The sequence below is a fragment of the Pseudopipra pipra genome, chromosome 5 (assembly GCF_036250125.1).
Source record: "Pseudopipra pipra isolate bDixPip1 chromosome 5, bDixPip1.hap1, whole genome shotgun sequence".
Lineage (NCBI taxonomy): Eukaryota > Metazoa > Chordata > Aves > Passeriformes > Pipridae > Pseudopipra > Pseudopipra pipra.
The window spans coordinates 66274192-66292987 of record NC_087553.1 but is presented as its reverse complement, the minus strand read 5'-3'; the positions used below and the strand labels follow the sequence as shown (position 1 = coordinate 66292987).

At 37.5% G+C, this 18796-nt stretch overlaps 1 protein-coding gene across 1 annotated transcript in view; it reads left to right on the top strand.

The window, feature by feature from the left end:
• The window catches only part of PCLO (piccolo presynaptic cytomatrix protein), a 348414-nt gene that overhangs the window by 152093 nt on the left and 177525 nt on the right, over positions 1 to 18796 (top strand). The window contains exons 5-6 of the mRNA XM_064656444.1: positions 2433 to 7497; positions 7871 to 9882. Of these exons, the coding sequence (XP_064512514.1) occupies positions 2433 to 7497; positions 7871 to 9882 (7077 nt within the window). The remainder of the gene's footprint in view (positions 1 to 2432; positions 7498 to 7870; positions 9883 to 18796) is intronic.

Here is an 18796-nt window from a genome sequence, read left to right as displayed (position 1 = left end):
TTAGTTGACACCTTCTGTCTGTGCTTTGCCAGGGACTGTATCATTTCATCTCCCTGTGAAGAACCAGGACCTGAGAGGCTCACTTTCACTAGATGGATGCATTCTGTCCATCAACTCCTAGGAGACTTTCTGGGCTTGAACAATGTTTGTGTTTTTCAGTAGCTCATCTAAATTGATCACAGTATGTTTTGTTGGTTATGTCTTTATAAGTATTAACTTATGGGTCATAAAAGAAAAAATAGCAATCAAGTGTCATAGGTGAAATTTTAGTGATATTTATAGAGGCAAAAATTCCTTGGTTTTAATGATATATTTAATGATGTATTTTTTAAACACAGTCCAATAAATTCCCCTTAAACACTTTCTTCTTTAATAAAGGTAACAAAAATGTAAATATAACACACAAACCCTGAATTTTAACTCTGCTTGATTACTGACTTTTTGTGAAGACTGTAGGTAGTCCTGTCCTTAAGGGCTGGAGTATATTCATTTTTCAGAATAGTGAGCGCTAAAGTATTCAAATGATGATGATTCCCAAAGTTGTTTTGAGTACTATAGGTTCTCCATATTTATGTATTAATCACAGCCTTGTCATTCAGGAAGTCCTTAGAAATATTTGTTTTCGCAATGGATTTTTAATTACAATAGATTTTGCTATGATATCAGACAACTGGGTTTACAGTATTGGGTACAATGATGGGAAGAACAGATGTAGTTTATAGTCATTGTAATATCTGATTTTGCAAAGCATATAATAAATTACTTCTTTGAAATGATGATTATTTAATAAAATACTAACTAGTATATTACTCTAATATTAATATTAGTGTTTTAATGTAGGATTATGTTCAAAGGGTTATGTCTAAAAGCAAGAACAGGTACCTTAAATGCAAATGAAATAATGTAAAAAACCTGACTGGTTTTTAAAAATAAAATAACTGACAATAACAAATATTGAATATTTTGGCAGTAAATGTAATTTTAGAGTGAATAAACATTTGAAAATAGTTGTAATTGATAGCAACTTAACTTGAGTGTAAATGTAACTTTAAATTATAACTAACATTCATGATAATTTTCTTATTTATTTATTCCACAGTATTATTTTTAAATTATTTTTCAATTAAGAGTATTGCCAAGGAAGCTGATAAATTAAAGCTTTAAATAAATGGTTTGCTGTACTTCAGAAATCATTGAGTCTTATTAACACAGCTAATAAATACTACCTACTTGTATTATTGAGAGCCATAACTGATATAAAAATTACACTGTATTATTAAAAGAAGGAGAATTGGGATGCTTGTTCTCAAATAGGTAGTGGAGATGGGGACATTCATAATATTGTCAGCTAAGAGGGCAGCTAAGATGACCTGTATTTTGGAGAGTGAGCTGTTTTGTTAACTGAATGATGAGGTACCTTCACTAAGAGCATTTCACTGCTGAGAGAAGCAGGAGGGAAATTGGTGCAGAAATACTTGCTGTAGGATATTTTTGGTATTGTTATTTAAAGGAGATAGAGGTACTTGTCAGTCAGAATGGTGTAGAAGGATCTGGAAGCTAGGATGAATAAGGATGTTTAATTAGTGATGGGAAAGAAAACATTGGTTCTGATGCTCAGTTAGGTGTGTCTGCCTTGTTTGCCTCCTTTGACCAATAGCTGACCCTCCTGCTTTCTTCCCTGCAATTACACTTCCCTACTAACAACTTACCTCTGCAATTTACTGAGAAACTTCTTTTTTATGAGGTACTCAGAAAATATTTGTACAGTGCCCAATTATATATATCTGTGGGGACATTCCAAATCGTGTTAAATCATGCTTCAATACTCTATGTATTCTGTTGCATGTTACAATATGTAATAGTTCAATAAACAAAATTGAGTTTTGGGTCCAAAATAGGTCCAAAATATGAGAAGATTGACATATTGCTACAATCATAAAAGATTAAATGGGCAAAAAAAGGAGCAGAAACCAGAAATTCTGCGGACATTTGTCAAGCCATATTGCTTTGTATCTAGAACCATGTAGAAAGCTTTGAAGCATAGTAATTACAATCTTCATATAAATTAACCCCCGAACAACTTGTCCCATGGATATGTGAACAAATGACAGATTATCACTAGTAAATGTTATGAAAAAATTAAATACAGTAACTTTTTATATTGAGAAATAGACTGTCATCTTGTAAACAGTAAAATCAGTGACCAGCATGGACAGCCATGTAAAGCTTAGTTAGATTCAATGCAAAAAATAAAAATTTGAGGAACTTTTTTGTATTATTTTAACAGCTTTGAATAGTGAAATTAGTGTTCAGTCTTCAACTGAGACATTAACTCAGCCTTTAGGAAAAAGAATCACATATATTTAATTGCCAGGAGACATTAAGAATTTATATATAAGTATATACATACGCGTATGTATTTATTTTTTTAGGAAAAGGAGGATGAAAAATCAGACACATCAAGCTCTCAGCAACAGAAAAGTCCACAAGGTCTGAGTGACACCGGGTATTCTTCTGACGGGATATCAAGTTCACTTGGTGAAATTCCAAGTCTTATCCCCACTGATGAAAAGGATTTACTCAGAGAAACTAATAAAAAAGACACTATTTCACAAGAAAGTCCACCAAGCCCCTCAGACCTAGCTAAACTAGAAAGTACTGTACTGTCAATTTTGGAAGCTCAGGCAAGTACTCTTTCTGATGAAAAATCTGCAAAAAGCAAAGAGCTTTCTGAGACATATGGTGAACAGACAAAAGATCAACATAAAGCAAAGCCTTTGCCAGTCACTCCAGAATCTTACAGTTCAGAAGAGGAAGACTTAGAAGCTATTAAAGAAGGTGAAGGAACTATCATAGAAGAGGGCAAAGGAAGTGCTTCCTCGCAGGCAGACTACAAGGAAGAACATGAAGGAGACGGCGTATCAGCAAGAAGACAACGCTATGATTCCGTGGAAGACAGCAGTGAGAGTGAAAACTCACCCGTCCCAAGGAGAAAAAGAAGAACTAGTGTTGGTTCTTCAAGCAGTGATGAGTACAAACGAGATGACAGCCAGGGATCAGGTGATGAGGAAGACTTCATTAGAAAACAGATTATGGAGATGAGTGCTGATGAAGACGCTTCAGGTTCTGAAGATGATGAGTTCATTAGAAATCAACTGAAAGAGATCAGTGCAACTGAAAGCCAAAAGAAAGAAGAAGTGAAAAGCAAAGCTAAAGGAACAGCTGGAAAACATAGAAGAATGGCACGGAAAAGTAGTGCAGGCTATGATGAGGATGCAGGAAGAAGGCATTCGTGGCACGATGACGATGATGAGACTTTTGATGAAAGCCCAGAGCCAAAATACAGGGAAAGTAAAAGTCAAGACAGTGAAGAACTTGCAATAACTGGAGGAGGAGGCCTTCGACGTTTCAAAACAATAGAATTAAATAGTACAGTAGCAAACAAATACTCTGAAGTAACTGAACAACAGAAAGGTATTTTATATTTTGATGAAGAGCCTGAGCTAGAGATGGAGAGTCTTACAGATTCACCAGAAGATAGATCTAGAGGAGAAGGATCTTCTAGTTTACATGCTTCTAGTTTCACACCAGGTACATCTCCTACTTCAGTGTCATCACTTGATGAAGATAGTGACAGCAGTCCTAGTCACAAAAAACTGGGAGGTGAGAGCAAACAACAGCGCAAAGCCAGACATCGGACACATGGTCCTCTTCTTCCAACTATTGAAGACTCTTCAGAAGAAGAAGAACTACGGGAAGAGGAAGAACTTCTAAAGGAACAAGAGAAACAGCGTGAATTAGAACAGCAACAAAGAAAAAGTTCTAGCAAAAAATCTAAAAAGGACAAGGATGAACTAAGAGCCCAAAGAAGAAGGGAACGTCCAAAGACTCCACCAAGTAATCTTTCTCCCATTGAAGATGCATCTCCAACAGAAGAATTACGACAGGCAGCAGAAATGGAAGAGCTGCACAGATCTTCCTGTTCTGAATATTCACCCAGTATTGAGTCAGATCCTGAAGGATTTGAAATCAGCCCAGAAAAAATAATAGAAGTACAAAAAGTTTACAAATTGCCTACTGCTGTGTCTCTATACTCGCCAACAGATGAACAACCAATTGGACTCCCAAAAGAAGAAAGTGGTCAAAAGACATTGAAAAGTGCTGAAGAGGTATATGAGGAGATGATGCATAAGTCCAAATCATTTCAAATTGCAAATGAAAAAGATGAAATATTTGAAAAAGAATCTTTATATGGTGGAATGCTTATAGAGGATTATATTTATGAATCTTTAGTAGAGGATACTTACAATGGAAGTATTGATACTAATCTTGTCATGAGACAAGATGAGAGCAGTGAATATATGCAACAGAGAGGAAAAGAGAAAAAACCAAGAGCTTCAGAACAGGTCTATGATGAACCACAGAAAGTTACTGATCTAGAGAAAGACTACTATAATGTTGAGACTTTACATACTATTGTGCCTCAAGAAGATATTGTTTCTAGTTCTTACATTATTCCAGAAAGTCATGAAATTGTTGTATTAGACAGCACAGTAACTTCTACCACCGAGGAAAAGCACTTGTTAGATGCAGAAGCTGCTTATGAAGAGCTTATGAAAAGACAGAAAATGCAGCTAACCCCTGGCTCCAGTCCAACACAACCAACTTCAGATTTCATTCCCACATCTGATACAAAGGTATCTGGTGTTGGAGAGATAGTGGATAGTACATCTTTAACATCAAGCACTACTTCAGCAATCTCAGATATATCACCTGTCAGTAGCACAACACTTTCTATTCCAGATGTTAAAATAACACAGCATTTTACAGCAGAGGAAATTGAAGATGAATACTTAACAGATTATGCCAGAGAAATTCAAGAAATAATTTCTCATGAAACATCAATATTGACATATTCTGAGACATCTGAAGTTGCTGCATCAGTTTTACCTTCTGATACAGCTTCCTTAACATCATCTACATCTTCAGTTTGTACCACAGATAGTTCATCACCTATAGATAGTGCAACCACAGGTTTTATAGGTACAGCAGATGCTGTAAGTAAACCAGCAGATGCTGAAGGTATCAGTACAATAACCCAGGTTCCCCTAACATCTGCAAAAGAGTACTCTGAAGTGAGCATGCCTTATGAATCTATTGATGGAGCCACTAAAAAGCCTTCCATAGCATCAGATAAGGAGAGTGTGGATCAAGCTGCAGTTTGTTTGCCTGAAACTACACCTTCAGTAGTGACAACTACAGTTACAAAACCCAAGGAATATGTGGCTGATACTGTTTCCTTTGGTACCTCCAAAGCAGAGAAGGAAGCAGCTAGAAAAATGAAAAGTACGGTAGAGGCTGGCAGTGTCAAAATTCATCATGAAGAGCCACACAAAGAATTAGGTGTTGATATGGCAAGGATTGATTTGACTAGTGTTACATCTGAGCAACCACCTATATGTATAGCATCATTACCAGTTACAGAGCCTGCATCAGAAACATCTTCTGTACCCACTCCCAGTGTTGTAAGTAAGACCAGCATGGTCTCTGTGCCTTCCTCAGCTCCTGCTGTTTCAGCCAAAGTATTCTCTCTTTTTAGAAGCTCTTCTTTGGATTCTCCTGCACAACCTTCTCCACCCCCACCTCCTCCTCCTCCACCACCACCACCACCTCCACCACCATTACCACCTCCACCTATTTTACCCAAACCAGCCATTTATCCCAAAAAGAAGTCACAGATTAAGACTACAGCAGCAACAGTTCCCACAGTGGTCCCTTCAGTCACAACTGTTCCAGCACTAGAGTCCACAGCTGTATTAAAGAATCATGTGGTACCTATCACAAAAACATACACTCCAACACCACCTCCTGTACCACCTAAACCATCTTCCATCCCAGCAGGACTTGTTTTCAGTCACAGGCCCACTGAAGTAACTAAACCTCCAATTGCTCCTAAACCAGCAGTACCTCCACTCCCAATAGCTGTTCATAAGCCAGCAGAAACGCAGCCCAAACCAGTAAGTTTGTCATTGACTTCAAGTATGACTCTGAATTTGGTCTCCACAGCTGAGTACAAAATACCATCACCCACTTCCCCTTTGTCTCCACACTCTAACAAATCTTCACCAAGACTGGCAAAACCCTCACAGGAAACATATGTTGTCATCACATTGCCATCAGAGCCTGGAACTCCCACAGAAGCTATAACTAGTCAGGCTGTTACCAGCTGGCCTTTAGAAGCACCTCCTAAAGAACAGATTCCCCAGCCTATGCAACCAGTTTTTACTTCACCCATGAAAACTATGGAAATTCAAAGTACGGCCGGTCAGAGTATGTATATTTCAGGTGCTTTGCAAGCTATTCCTGTGACAACACAATCGGCTTTTGAAAAAATACCTAGTTCAAAACCAGAAGTAGTAACCACAGAGGTAACCAAGACAACAGTGTCTGTGGTTAAGGGTCCAGTGCCTGGTTATGGTGTAGGTAGTGTTGCTATTACTATACCTCCAGAGCCACTACATATAGTAGATCAACCCAGATATAGAGAGAACGGAAGATTCCATCCTTTGGGTGATGTCATAGATCTTCGCACTTTAACTAAGATGGACGTTGAAATGAGAGACAGCTGTATGGATCTGTCTGCTGTTTCCATGGACGTGAGAAGGCAAATGCCAGCGAGTGACACAGGTGGGCGCCCAGTAAGTACTGTCCAGCCATCCATAATAAACCTGAGCACTGCGTGTGTTGCTGATCCTTCCCTGTCTGTAGTCACTGGGACAGTAACAGTAGTGACCTGCACTGCCACTGTGAGCTACACCACCAGTACAGACAGCCTTGTGGATCTGGGACATGCAATGACAATACCGCTCCAGCTGACAACATCAAAACATTTTGAGCCTCCATACAGAGTAACAAGCAGCCAGGCTTTCTCTGCAGGTAGAGATGAAGTGCCAATAAATTTATCCCTAGGTACTTCAACACAGGCAATGACGTGGGCTACTACAAAGCCTGTTACTGTACCACCTGTTGGTGTTACAAATGGTTGGACTGATCTCTCCACTTCTCAGGAGCCAGCAGAGAGTGGAGCAGTTGACCTTAGCACTACAAAATCCCACAGAACGGTAGTAACAATGGATGACACTACTTCAGGTATCATAACAACAGTAATAGAAGATGATGAAAAGCCTGTAGATCTGACTGCAGGGAGAAGAGCTGTCTGCTGTGATATGGTTTATAAATTGCCATTTAGGAGCTGTGCAGCACAGCAGCCACCTACTACACTTCCTGAAGATCGCTTTGGCTACAGAGATGACCATTATCAGTATGATCGTTCAGGGTCATATGGCTACCGAGGAATGGGAGGTATGAAACCATCTATGTCTGACACAAATTTATCAGAAGCTGGACTGTTTGCATATAAAAGCAAGAATAGCTTTGATTATCGAGTTGGGGCAACTGATACAGCAGTAGATCTTACTTCTGGAAGAGTAACTACAGGTCAGTATGACACAGCAGCAGATCTTTCTTTGAAATATAATTTTGATGTTCCTCACCTCATTTCAGGATAATTTTTTTATTGTTTTTCCCCTCCTTCTGTTGTTTTGTTTTCTTTTGGACAGTGTGACAAATTATGCTGGATTACACGTGTTTTTCATTTCTTCATTTTACATATGTGTTTGCACAGAGGTACCTGCATGTGCCTGCATGTTCAGAAATGCTGTTTCCTTCACATCTAAAGTAGATCATTAACCTGAAGATTTGCATGCAGTTTCCCCTTCCCATTTATTTCATCAAGATGGGATGACTTTCAGAATCCGCAAAGCAGCATTCTTTTGTGGGACTGGACTGTAACTTTGCCCTGTAATTTCAGGTGAGGTTATGGATTACTCAAGCAAGACTACTGGTCCATATGCAGAGACTCGGCAGGTGATTTCTGGCCTCGGGCTCAGTGCACCACAGTATTCCCAAGCAAGAATGGTATCATCTCTGGGTTCCCAGTTTGGCGTTGGAAGTGTTTTAAGATCATCCAATGGTGTTGTTTATTCTTCAGTAGCGACTCCAATCCCATCCACATTTGCCATCACTACACAACCTGGTTCTATTTTCAGTACAACTGTCAGAGACTTACCTACTCTCCAAACAATTGACTCGGTGCCCTCTTTATCAACTTTGCAACAGAGTCAACCTCTCCCAAGATCATACAGTTTCTTAACAACTGTGGCAGCTGAAAAAGATAGTGCAATTACTGCCATTGATATGGAGACAAGGTTACCACCTCATACTGTAGAAACTATTACCACTGAGCCAACCAGCTTGATACCTACTTTAACTACTGCATCTGAAGTTTATACAGATGTAATTGATGATGAGGTTGCCCTTCTCATTGCCCCCGAAGAAGGCAAACAGCAGCAGCTTGATTTGGAGCGGGAACTTCTTGAGCTTGAGAAAATTAAGCAACAGCGCTTTGCAGAAGAGCTGGAATGGGAACGTCAGGAAATTCAAAGATTTAGGGAACAAGAAAAGTTTATGGTGCAAAAAAAGCTTGAGGAGTTGCAATCTATGAAACATCATCTCTTATTTCAGCAGGAGGAGGAACGACAAGCTCAGTTTATGATGAGACAAGAGACATTAGCCCAGCAGCAGTTGCAGCTTGAACAATTCCAACAACTTCAACAGCAGCTCCATCAACAATTAGAGGAGCAAAAACTTCGTCAAATATATCAGTATGGTTACGACCCTTCAGGAACTGGCTCACCACAAACTACCACAGATCAAACTCTTTTGGAAGGACAGTATGCCACTGCAGAAAATGGTCAGTTTTGGCCTACTGATGATGCAACCACTACAGCTTCAGGAGTGCTGGGTATTGAAATTCCACAAAGCCAAGCGTGGTACACAGTTCAGTCTGATGGCATTACCCAATACATACCTAGGTCTGGTATCCTAAGCTCAGTTTCAGAAATGTCTCTTAAGGATATTGATGTTAGAGAGGAGAAGCAATTGAAAAAGAGAAGTTCTATGCCAAAATTACGTGGTCCATATGAGGAGTTTGAGCAGACCCTGGAAGAAGAGCCCCGGTGCTTCAAAAAGATAGTGGACAGTGGAGTGCAAACTGATGATGAAGATGGAGCAGACAGAGGCTACACAAACAGGAGACGGAGAAGTAAGAAGAGTGTTGATACAAGTGTTCAGACAGATGATGAAGATCAAGATGAATGGGATCTTTCCAGCAAATCCAGAAGGAAACCTCGGATAGGGAAATACAGTGAGAGTACCACTGAGGCAGACAAAGCTAAACCATTCTCCAAAGTCTCTAGTATTGCAGTTCAGACAGTGGCAGAGATTTCCGTACAAACAGAACCTGTAGGAACAATAAGAACACCTTCAATCAGGGCCCGATTGGATGCTAAAGTTGAAATCATAAAGCACATTTCAGCTCCAGAAAAGACATATAAAGGAGAAAGTCTGGGATGTCAAACAGAGACAGATTCAGATACTCAAAGTCCCCAATATCTGTCAGCTTCATCTCCTCAGAAAGATAAAAAACGTCCAACACCATTAGAGATAGGATACTCATCCCACCTTCGTCCAGACTCCACATTGCAGGTAGTCCCTTCCCCTCCCAAATCTCCCAAAGTTCTCTATTCACCCATTTCACCCGTTTCACCAAGCAAAGTTATAGAGTCAGCATTTGTACCCTATGAAAAACCCATCACTGATGACATCAGCCCTCAGAAGATGCTGCATGCTGACATTGCCAAGGTTCCTCCAAGCCCAAAGGCAGCAAAGATGATGCAACGCTCTATGTCTGATCCTAAGCCCCTGAGTCCCACAGCAGAAGACAGTTCCAGAGCTCAGTTTCAGTACACTGAGGGTTTTATGGTAAGAAGTATTTGCTTGCCTTTTTTTTTTTTTTTATAATATGCAATTCTACAGCAATCAGTACAGCATGAGGGCTGACACACTCATTTCCAATACCTGTGTATGTAGGCTTTTTGCACACCCTGCTGAGAAGTCCGGAGGAACATCTGCTGTCTAAAGCAATGGTTATTTCCTTTATTGCTTTTCCTGGAAATAGGGAAATCCATATTACATATTGAACACAACAAGTTCATGTTCAGAATTTGGAAGGCACTTTGTGTTTTACATGGCAATTCATTGGGCAATATAGGGGTTACATGGCAATATGGGGTTACTGCCAATTGTTTAGAAAATTAAAGCATTTTCTTTCTAATTATACGACATCCAGCTCTTGTGGCACAGTCTGTAATGCATTTACCTTGAAATTACTACATGTGCCTTCTGAAAGGCAGATAACATCAGATTTATAATTGCCTTAGTTAGCTGTCCTTTTTGACCCTCATGAGGTTTCTTGGCCATTTGTGATTCTTTGGATAATCTTGTGTCCCAATGTGTACATCTTTTATCTTTCCCAGACCAAAAGGTCTCATATCTCAAATCCATTATTAATTTGTTTGTTTTGGATAAGGAGGATTATCAAGCAGTTATACAAGTTTTGAGGGCTGTTTCATATAGGGGTCAAAGAAGACTGACATAATTTGGTTCAAAATTTTTCATTTCTGCGGTATTTCTTTCCCTTGAGAAGTAAGACTTAATATTTGGGAACCAGATCATTATTTATGAATAAGAGGAATAAGTCTTGGCTAAAAAATACCTTTGTAATTGGATATGTCCTTAGCTGTCCTTTTGTCCAAGACCATTCTCTTCTGTCAGTTGCAGGGTCAGTATTTTACTTGTCAGAACTCTGGAAGAGTTGTCACTCCAGTTCTTCAGCAATATTTATCTTTTATGTTCGGTTATCTGTGAATACAGGAGTTATTAATATAGACTGGATAGGATAAAGAGTGTTTGATAATTTCTGGTGGCTTTCAAATGCAGAATTAGCCAGTTATACCCTCCAAGGCTCCCACTGTAAGCAGTTTCTGCAGCTTCACATATTTGTACAGATGTTAAGTACTTCCCACACTGTTACTGCTTGGAAAAGAGTTGGAATTTTGAAGGGAAAACTGTAGTCGTGGCATTGTCACTCCATATAAACATCATTCCCTAATGCAGGATAAGCACAGAGGGGGAAGTCACATGAAGATTAAAGTTTCATGTAGGGGATTTGGAACAGCATCTTGAAGAACATTGCTCAGAGACTTTGAGAAAGTGTTTGGTTCTACTCAGCATAGTGAATTTTTTTCCAAGAACAAGTTATTCACTTCACTTATTTCATAGATACATATATGTATATATACTTGATATGACTTGTATGCTTTATAGGATGGATGATACTTTCTGTAAGTAGCTGATTGTTTAAAGGCCTTTACAGTAAAGTTTGAACACATACAGTATTCATTTGTGAGACATGGAAACAAAGGGCTTGTGTACCATTGTTTCTTTTTTAGCCACATGTTCTTTACTGTCTTGCCTTGGGCCTAAACAGCAAGGAGCTATATTGTTCTCACTAATATACAGCCATCAAGAAGCAAATAGCCCATGTCTCAAAGTAGTTACAGTCTAAATAAATGGGGGGGACATTTTTATGGTAAATGGGGTGCAAGTAGACAAGTGCAAGAATAATGAAAAACTTCCATGAATATGAAGTGGACTACATTAACTGTGCCATGCAGCACATGGTGAGGAAGCTGCTCTGTAAACCTATCATGACCATAATTTTCTGCCTTCATGTTCTGTTAAGTGTTAAGCTTATTATACTTTCTGATAGAGTTTTGTTGATTATGTATCTGAGGTTCAATTATCTTACACTGAGATCAGGTACATGAAGGAGGAAAAGCCATGTGACCAAAAAAAGAAAATATTTACAGTGAGCCTCGCAGAATGTAATTGATTGACCCCATCAGCATCTGGAAATAGGGGTATGAATTGCTTTTGCAGTTTCTATATCAGTTTAAGTTCTCGAATACTTAGACCAGTTATGTTATGAAGAAGAGTTCTGCAGTATAAGGTTTAAATTATCTAGTTCCAATAAGACTTATAGTATTCCCTCCAGAATGTCCGTTTGTTTATACCGTGGGTTTAGGACCATATCACAGGAAAGAATGGACAGTGATTTCTTGTTTTGTACATTTTATCACACTCAGAAGTTCTCTGAAAGCATACAGTGTCACTGTTGGCAAAGTGTAAACCTTGTTGACATTTTTTCAACTGTAGATCTCTGTTATTAGAGCCACATGTTATTATTCTTAAGTTTAAATACAGGATCACTTTTGGATTATCCTGCTAAGTGTGACGGTGAGATGCTACCTCAACTTTAAAATATTTTTGGCACTGGGACTGTTTTTTTCATTCTTTGTTTGTACAGTGCCCACAACAGCTAAAGTCTTTGTTAATTCTCTGTGGACACTTGTTTCTCCTGACTGAAGAGTTCCTAATTTCCCAGTTATAATAAGAGAAAGGTAGAAGGGATTAATTCTGTCCTTGAAAAAAGTGAAGTTCAGTACAGAAAAACTTACAAAACAGCTCACTGTGGAAAAGAGAATTTACTAGAGCTGAACATAAAAGAATAAAATGGAAATGCAAGATTGATCTTTCACTACCTTAGGGAAATGGAATGTGTATATGAATATTTTTTGCATGGATGAATATCCCATCACTTTTTTAATAGTTCACGTTTCAGGGTTATGTCTTTGTCTGCATTCATAATCACTGCAGGTGAAAAGGGTGTTCCTGTGTTCATGTACACGATTCACAGGTTTTGGTTTTTTTAATGGCAGTTGAGCAAAAGAGTTGATCCTTATGCAATTGGTAGGACTAAAAGAGAAAGAATAAAATTGATCTCTCTAAGATTTACAATGAAGTGATACCTTGTCCTTCAGGCAGTGCACTTTCATCATTCATGCATTTCTTCCAATGGAAAATGGTTTTTTGCAACATTTCAGGGAAAGAGATTATGGAGACTATGGTTAGGATTATTAAATTATCTATGTCTTAGAACTGCTTTAAATATAATTTTCTTCTTTAATGCACCTTTTAAAGGGAATTATTGCAATGTTTTATCTAATCTAGTATAAGTGAAAAGCTGAAAAGTAACCTGGTAGCTAATCGAATAATAATAATAACAAAAAAATCCAAATAACATTGGTTTCAGAGATGGCACATTTAATTTTCAGATAACAAGTTATGTGTTTACATTACATTTTCATTTACTTGTCTATCATAGTCATTGTCTCTGTGAACACTTGAATGAGCATAGATGGTGGCTTCATATTTTAATGAAATATGAAAATCATTAAAGTAATAATGATTAATCCAAAGTAACAATATTACTTACCATTATGTTGCCTTTTGTAATTCTTATATGCTGTACATTTCTATGATATATATTAGTAATCAAGTGTAGCTGAGTCAAAAAAATTGGGAACTGTAGCTTGTCAGCACCAAAAAAAGTTATGAAAGCTACCCATTTGGAATTGACATTTTCAGAGATACTTAATTTTGCTGTTTTGTGAGCTTTGTTTCTCTTGAGCTCCCCATGTCAATGAGCTCCCCAGCACTGATTTTGATGAACTGTCCAGTAGTCCAGCATGGTAGGATTCCATGGAGTGAATAGCCATAGAAGTGTTTTCCATGAGAGCACCCGAAAGTGTCAGTAGAGTTTGGAAATGGGGATTAAAATTCGTTCATTCATCAGTAACAAAAAAATTGTGAACACCTGTCTAGTTTAATAAATAGCTCGACACCAGTGAATCACAGAATCAAGTCACATGCCAGTCACAGTCATCTTTGGCACTTGTACATATTGCATATGTGTAATCAAAGATGGAAGTTGTCTTTCTTTTGCCTTTGGAGCAAAATGCCTGCTCAACTAAACTGAAGCAAATTGCAGAAGGTGTTGCACATGACCTGTCACACACAGAAAATGTCTACAACTAAGTAGTGCACAGACTCAACAGAAGTGTTTGTATTTGTGAAATTAATGCAAAGACACAGCTGTCAACAGCCTGTCAGCTTTGGGGTCAAAACTGTGCATTTAAAATTTAACACTTAGAATAAATTCAATCAGTATGTTTATTAAGAGAGTTAACAGAGACTTTTCTTGAAATTTTTATCTGATGTAATTTGTCATACTTGAAAGGCAAATATAATTCAAATCTATATAATGTAGTAAAACAATGATAATTATTTCAAGCTAAATCCCCCCAAAATATGTTCTTATTTAGGTAAGAAATGCAGGACTTCATCTATTGTTGTAATAAGAGCAGAATTGATTTTATACTGATTTTAAAGAGTGTAATTTTTTATAGATGGCTTTAATAGCACATTAATATGTTATCTTCTATGGTATTCTGAAGTTTTCAACTTTAAAACTGAAGGTTAAGACTTCAGTGATTTTACAGAATCAGAGTCATAGAATGATTTGCGTTGGAAGGAACCTTAAAGATCATCTGGTTCCAACCTCCCCTGCCATGGGTAGGTAGACCTTCCTCTACACCACGTTGTTCCAATCACCATCTAACCTGGCCTTGAACACTTCCAGAGATGGGGCATCCACAACAGACCTTTGTAGTGTCAGATATGATGTACATCTGGACACTGAAGAGGGAGAACAAGGTAGTTACTCCCAGTAGAATAAAAACCTTCCATATATCATATACATGATGTTTTGCTTGTTTATGCAGGACTAAGCTGATCATCAGATGTGTAGTTCAGCGAGGAATGTTCTGCTTAGGTAATGGATAGAGAGAAAGAGTAGGGACAGTTACCTGGTTTGAAGTTGGGTATTTCTGTTTGCTTACCTTTCTCAGAAACAAGGAGTAGGTTCATTTCTTAGTGTCATGCCAGAATTTCAGGTAACATAATTCTTCTATCATTGGAGCACAGGATATTGATCTTTCCCTTGGTTTCTCATTGTCTGAGCTTAATTCCAGCTAAAAGGAGTTGGTACTTTATTATAGTTCTTATAGTTATTGTAAAATATTCAGACGTGTTTTGTGGCCTGAGACATAGGTGATCACATGATTGTAACTGCAAAAGGCCTAATTCAGTGACTTTAATATTCCATTTTAGTCCCATTTTTCAGTCCAGAAGAAGGTAAAACATTTTATTTTCTATGAAAAGTATATTTCAATATAAAGAAGCCATTACCTCTTACAGAAACAGCTGCTATTTGGGTTAAGTACAGATGGGTGTTGAGTGAGGAACCATCTTTGGTAGTATCTAAATTTAAAGTGCAAAGTATTTTTTTAACTTTGCTTCTAAGAGACATCTGTGGGCTGTAGTTTAATGAAATTTTTCCAGGCACTGGTGGCAACTGGTTCTTCATTTTGGCCATGCACACACCAGTCTGGGAGTAGCCTGATTTTCATGATTTATAAGGTTTGCAGGCAGCTTGTGAACTGCATATGCAGATCTGCCTGACAGTGTGTTAATACACTTAGCGATAGGGTAAGGTCTGAATGAGGCTTATTCACTGCTTATGAACAGGAGATCTTATTCGGAGACTGAATTCAGGCCAGCAATCCAGGGAAGGTGTGGTTGTTCCCCCTGAGTTCCTTTTGTGCTTGAATATTGTTGCACTCTTTTTTTGTGTGTGTGCTTCAAACAAATTCAGTGGGAACTGAGTTGAAAAGATGATCTCACTCACATCTAGAGACTATTATCAACAATCTTATCCCTGTGTAAATAGTAAAATAGAACTTGTCTATCTTTTCCTTTAACCATGTGGTTTTAGTTAGATTTAAAATTAATTTTTCCACTAATGGTCTGAATTATTTAAAATTTAGAGTCCTGTTAACATTTCAAGCTATTGCTTCCAGTGCAGTATCTGAAATCCTTTGGAATACCATTTTTGTGACTCAAATGAGGCAGTTTTTTTCCATCTGTCAGGTCTTCAAAAGAGAAAGAATACCCCATATTTGGTCAACATGTCATATAAACATTATTTTCTAAAGCACATTTAACTGGGTCAGTCTTTCCTGCCTGATACTTTTATATTAGTTGATTTCACACCGTGTCTATTCAACCAAGGGACATTCACACATAATAGAAAATTATTATAGTATTCACTCTTTTTCCTTAATTACCTTTTATTAAAGCATGAGATTTATGGTAGAGTTGACAAAGAGCCAAGATTTTATGTCACTTGGGCCTTTTCTCACCTGCAGTCAGCTTATACAACTTCCTCTTAAGCTAGCTCTCATATACACATTAAAAAAACATCACTGGCCACAAATCCCATCCCTCATTCTTATATCTTCTATGAACAAAAAGAAGAATGAAGGTACAATAATATCTTTACACTTGTTTTCAGTTGACTTGGTTATGGTGGTTATCTATTTTAGGAATACTTGGAGATTTGTTCATGGAAAGAGGTAAATATCCTGTTCCCGTTTTAATAAATACAGCATACAAATGTATACAACAGAACCAAACAGACACTAAAGAATGAGGGGCACATATTGATGAGCAAGTTTTGGCCTACTTCAGCTCTATTTTGCTTCAGATCTTCCTCTCCTATCAAGCCACAGATCACTGTAGTTAGTGTGAATATGCAGTAGGAGGGTAAAATTTCTACTAGTGAATTGTCTCACTGAAATAAAAAGATAATTTCGTTCATGTGTTCCGCTGATAATTTTGGCTTCCTGCATTTTATTCTGTCTCCACTTTTATGAGCATCTGTGACTGAAGCTTTGAAAATTGTGCTGAGGAAATGAACGTACATTCTCCAAAAGGAGCGGAAGACCAGTGTCTATAAAATCTTCATTAGAAAGAAAACACTCTCTGTGCCTTGTTAGCGAGTTTTTTGGTATGGTAAAAGCAGAACAATAGATCAAATTAGCTGATGACAAATATCTACAAGTATACTGTGTTGTTGTCCAAAAGGAGCCAGTCATTGGTTTGGACTGTTTTTTCCTGCTGGGATTTGAGCCTATTTGAGATACACTTAGAACAGAGCTTCCTATTGAGTTTTCTCTAGGAGAAAGTTAGTTTGCACACAGGAAAACTTCCCTGCAAACTGTAGCAATGTACACTAAGCAGAGAACACCAATTTGTTCCTGTCAAAGTAGCCCATCTAATAACAAAATGCAATGCTTAATTTCAACACTTTTCCCCATAATTTTATTAAAATATTTTAAAGTTTATAAACTGTTGACTTGATCAGCCAAATGTGATTAAATGTTTATTGATAATCATCCAAGACTGGCAAAAACCCATGATAGCTCATATGACCTAAATGAAGTTTGCTAAAAAATCCCTGCCCTAGAACCACAGTAGATCTAAAAGTTATTATCAGATATAATTAAACACAACAAAATACTCAGAACACTAAAAAGGTCTTCTGTATGCCTCTTCTTTCTCCACTCTGTGAATGGTTATGTTTCCTCTCCATATCAGACCTCTAGGATGCTCCTTTAACCCACATCAATGCATTTAAGATTCTCTGGGGGTTTGGTTTTGGGTTTTTTGTTTTTAGAAAAAGTTCAGTGTATGCCAGTATTGAGATAATTATTCTGTATAATCAATTCCTTAGAATTTATAGGCCTCAATCTCCATTAATTCTGATACCTGGGGGTATCAGAATGACCTTTCTCCAGGGTCATACTTATGCCTAATTTATCTTTAGCATAGAAGATACTTAAAATTTCAAAACTCTACATTTTCCCATAAAGAAAAACATGAAAAATATTTGTGGAGCTAGATATACCTCATATAATCATCCCAAAAAGTAAAAATAATAAAAAGATGACGTGAGGGTGGCCCAGTAATCTTTGGGCTAGATATGTATGTGTTTGTTATAGTCATCACAGCATTATTAGCTTTATAAATTGTATACCAGAGCTCTGACGTTTTACTTCTCATCTGTAGAAATACTGGCTAGACCAGATTCTCTTGTGCTATCAGTGTTTCAAATTACAATGTGGACTAATAACATCTAACAGTTTGGGGTTTGGTTTTTTGATTAATAAAGCTTCCCTATGTTAGAACTAACTTTACTTTGGTTCTGATCCATAAAATCCTTCTATTCAGGCCTTGCTTTTCTGAGTCAGTGATTTCATATTAAAAATAATTTGTTAAGATAGACAGATGGTTTTTCATATTAATACTGCAAGATCAAATTTGACTATAAAATACTGAGTAAAATAGTCCTATCTACTGTGCTTTACTTTCTCAGTCCAACACAACATCATTTATTGATAAGCTAAGTTTTTTCAATGGCAATTTTTAAAGGGAAGCTGCCAGCTGGAATTAGATATCTTAGGTCAAATTGGTCACTTTCAAACAAAAGGAAAGCAGTTTTAAGTGGGTCAAAAAAGAGCTTGTCATAGGTTTGGCTCTTTAATAATTCAATTGCAATTTAAAGTATGCAGGAAGCACTCACATAGCATTTTCAGATCAATACGGGAAACAGTTACTTTGGAAAGCAGAATTGCAATTCAAAGCAATGTTCCAAAATTTCAGCAATGATACAGACATTACAGGTAAAAAAGAGAAAAAAAAACCCAAAAAACCCAAAAACAACAACAACAACAACAAAAAGAAAACCAAAACCAAAAACAAAACAACACAACAACAACAAAAAAACAAACACAGAAATATTGCTGATTAGGCAATAGCAATAGTGAAAATGCTCCAGTGTAGTAACAAAAGGTCAGACTTAAAAATATGAAGTGCTTGCATGATAGGTAGTGGTGTTCCTAGGAAATACTGACAACTTGTACACATGTAGGATATGTGGCTGACGAGGCTTCATCTGTAATACTACACACAGTTTATCTCAGCATCACTTAAGAGTTAGAGACGCTAAGACATTTCAAAGTTGAGCAAAAGA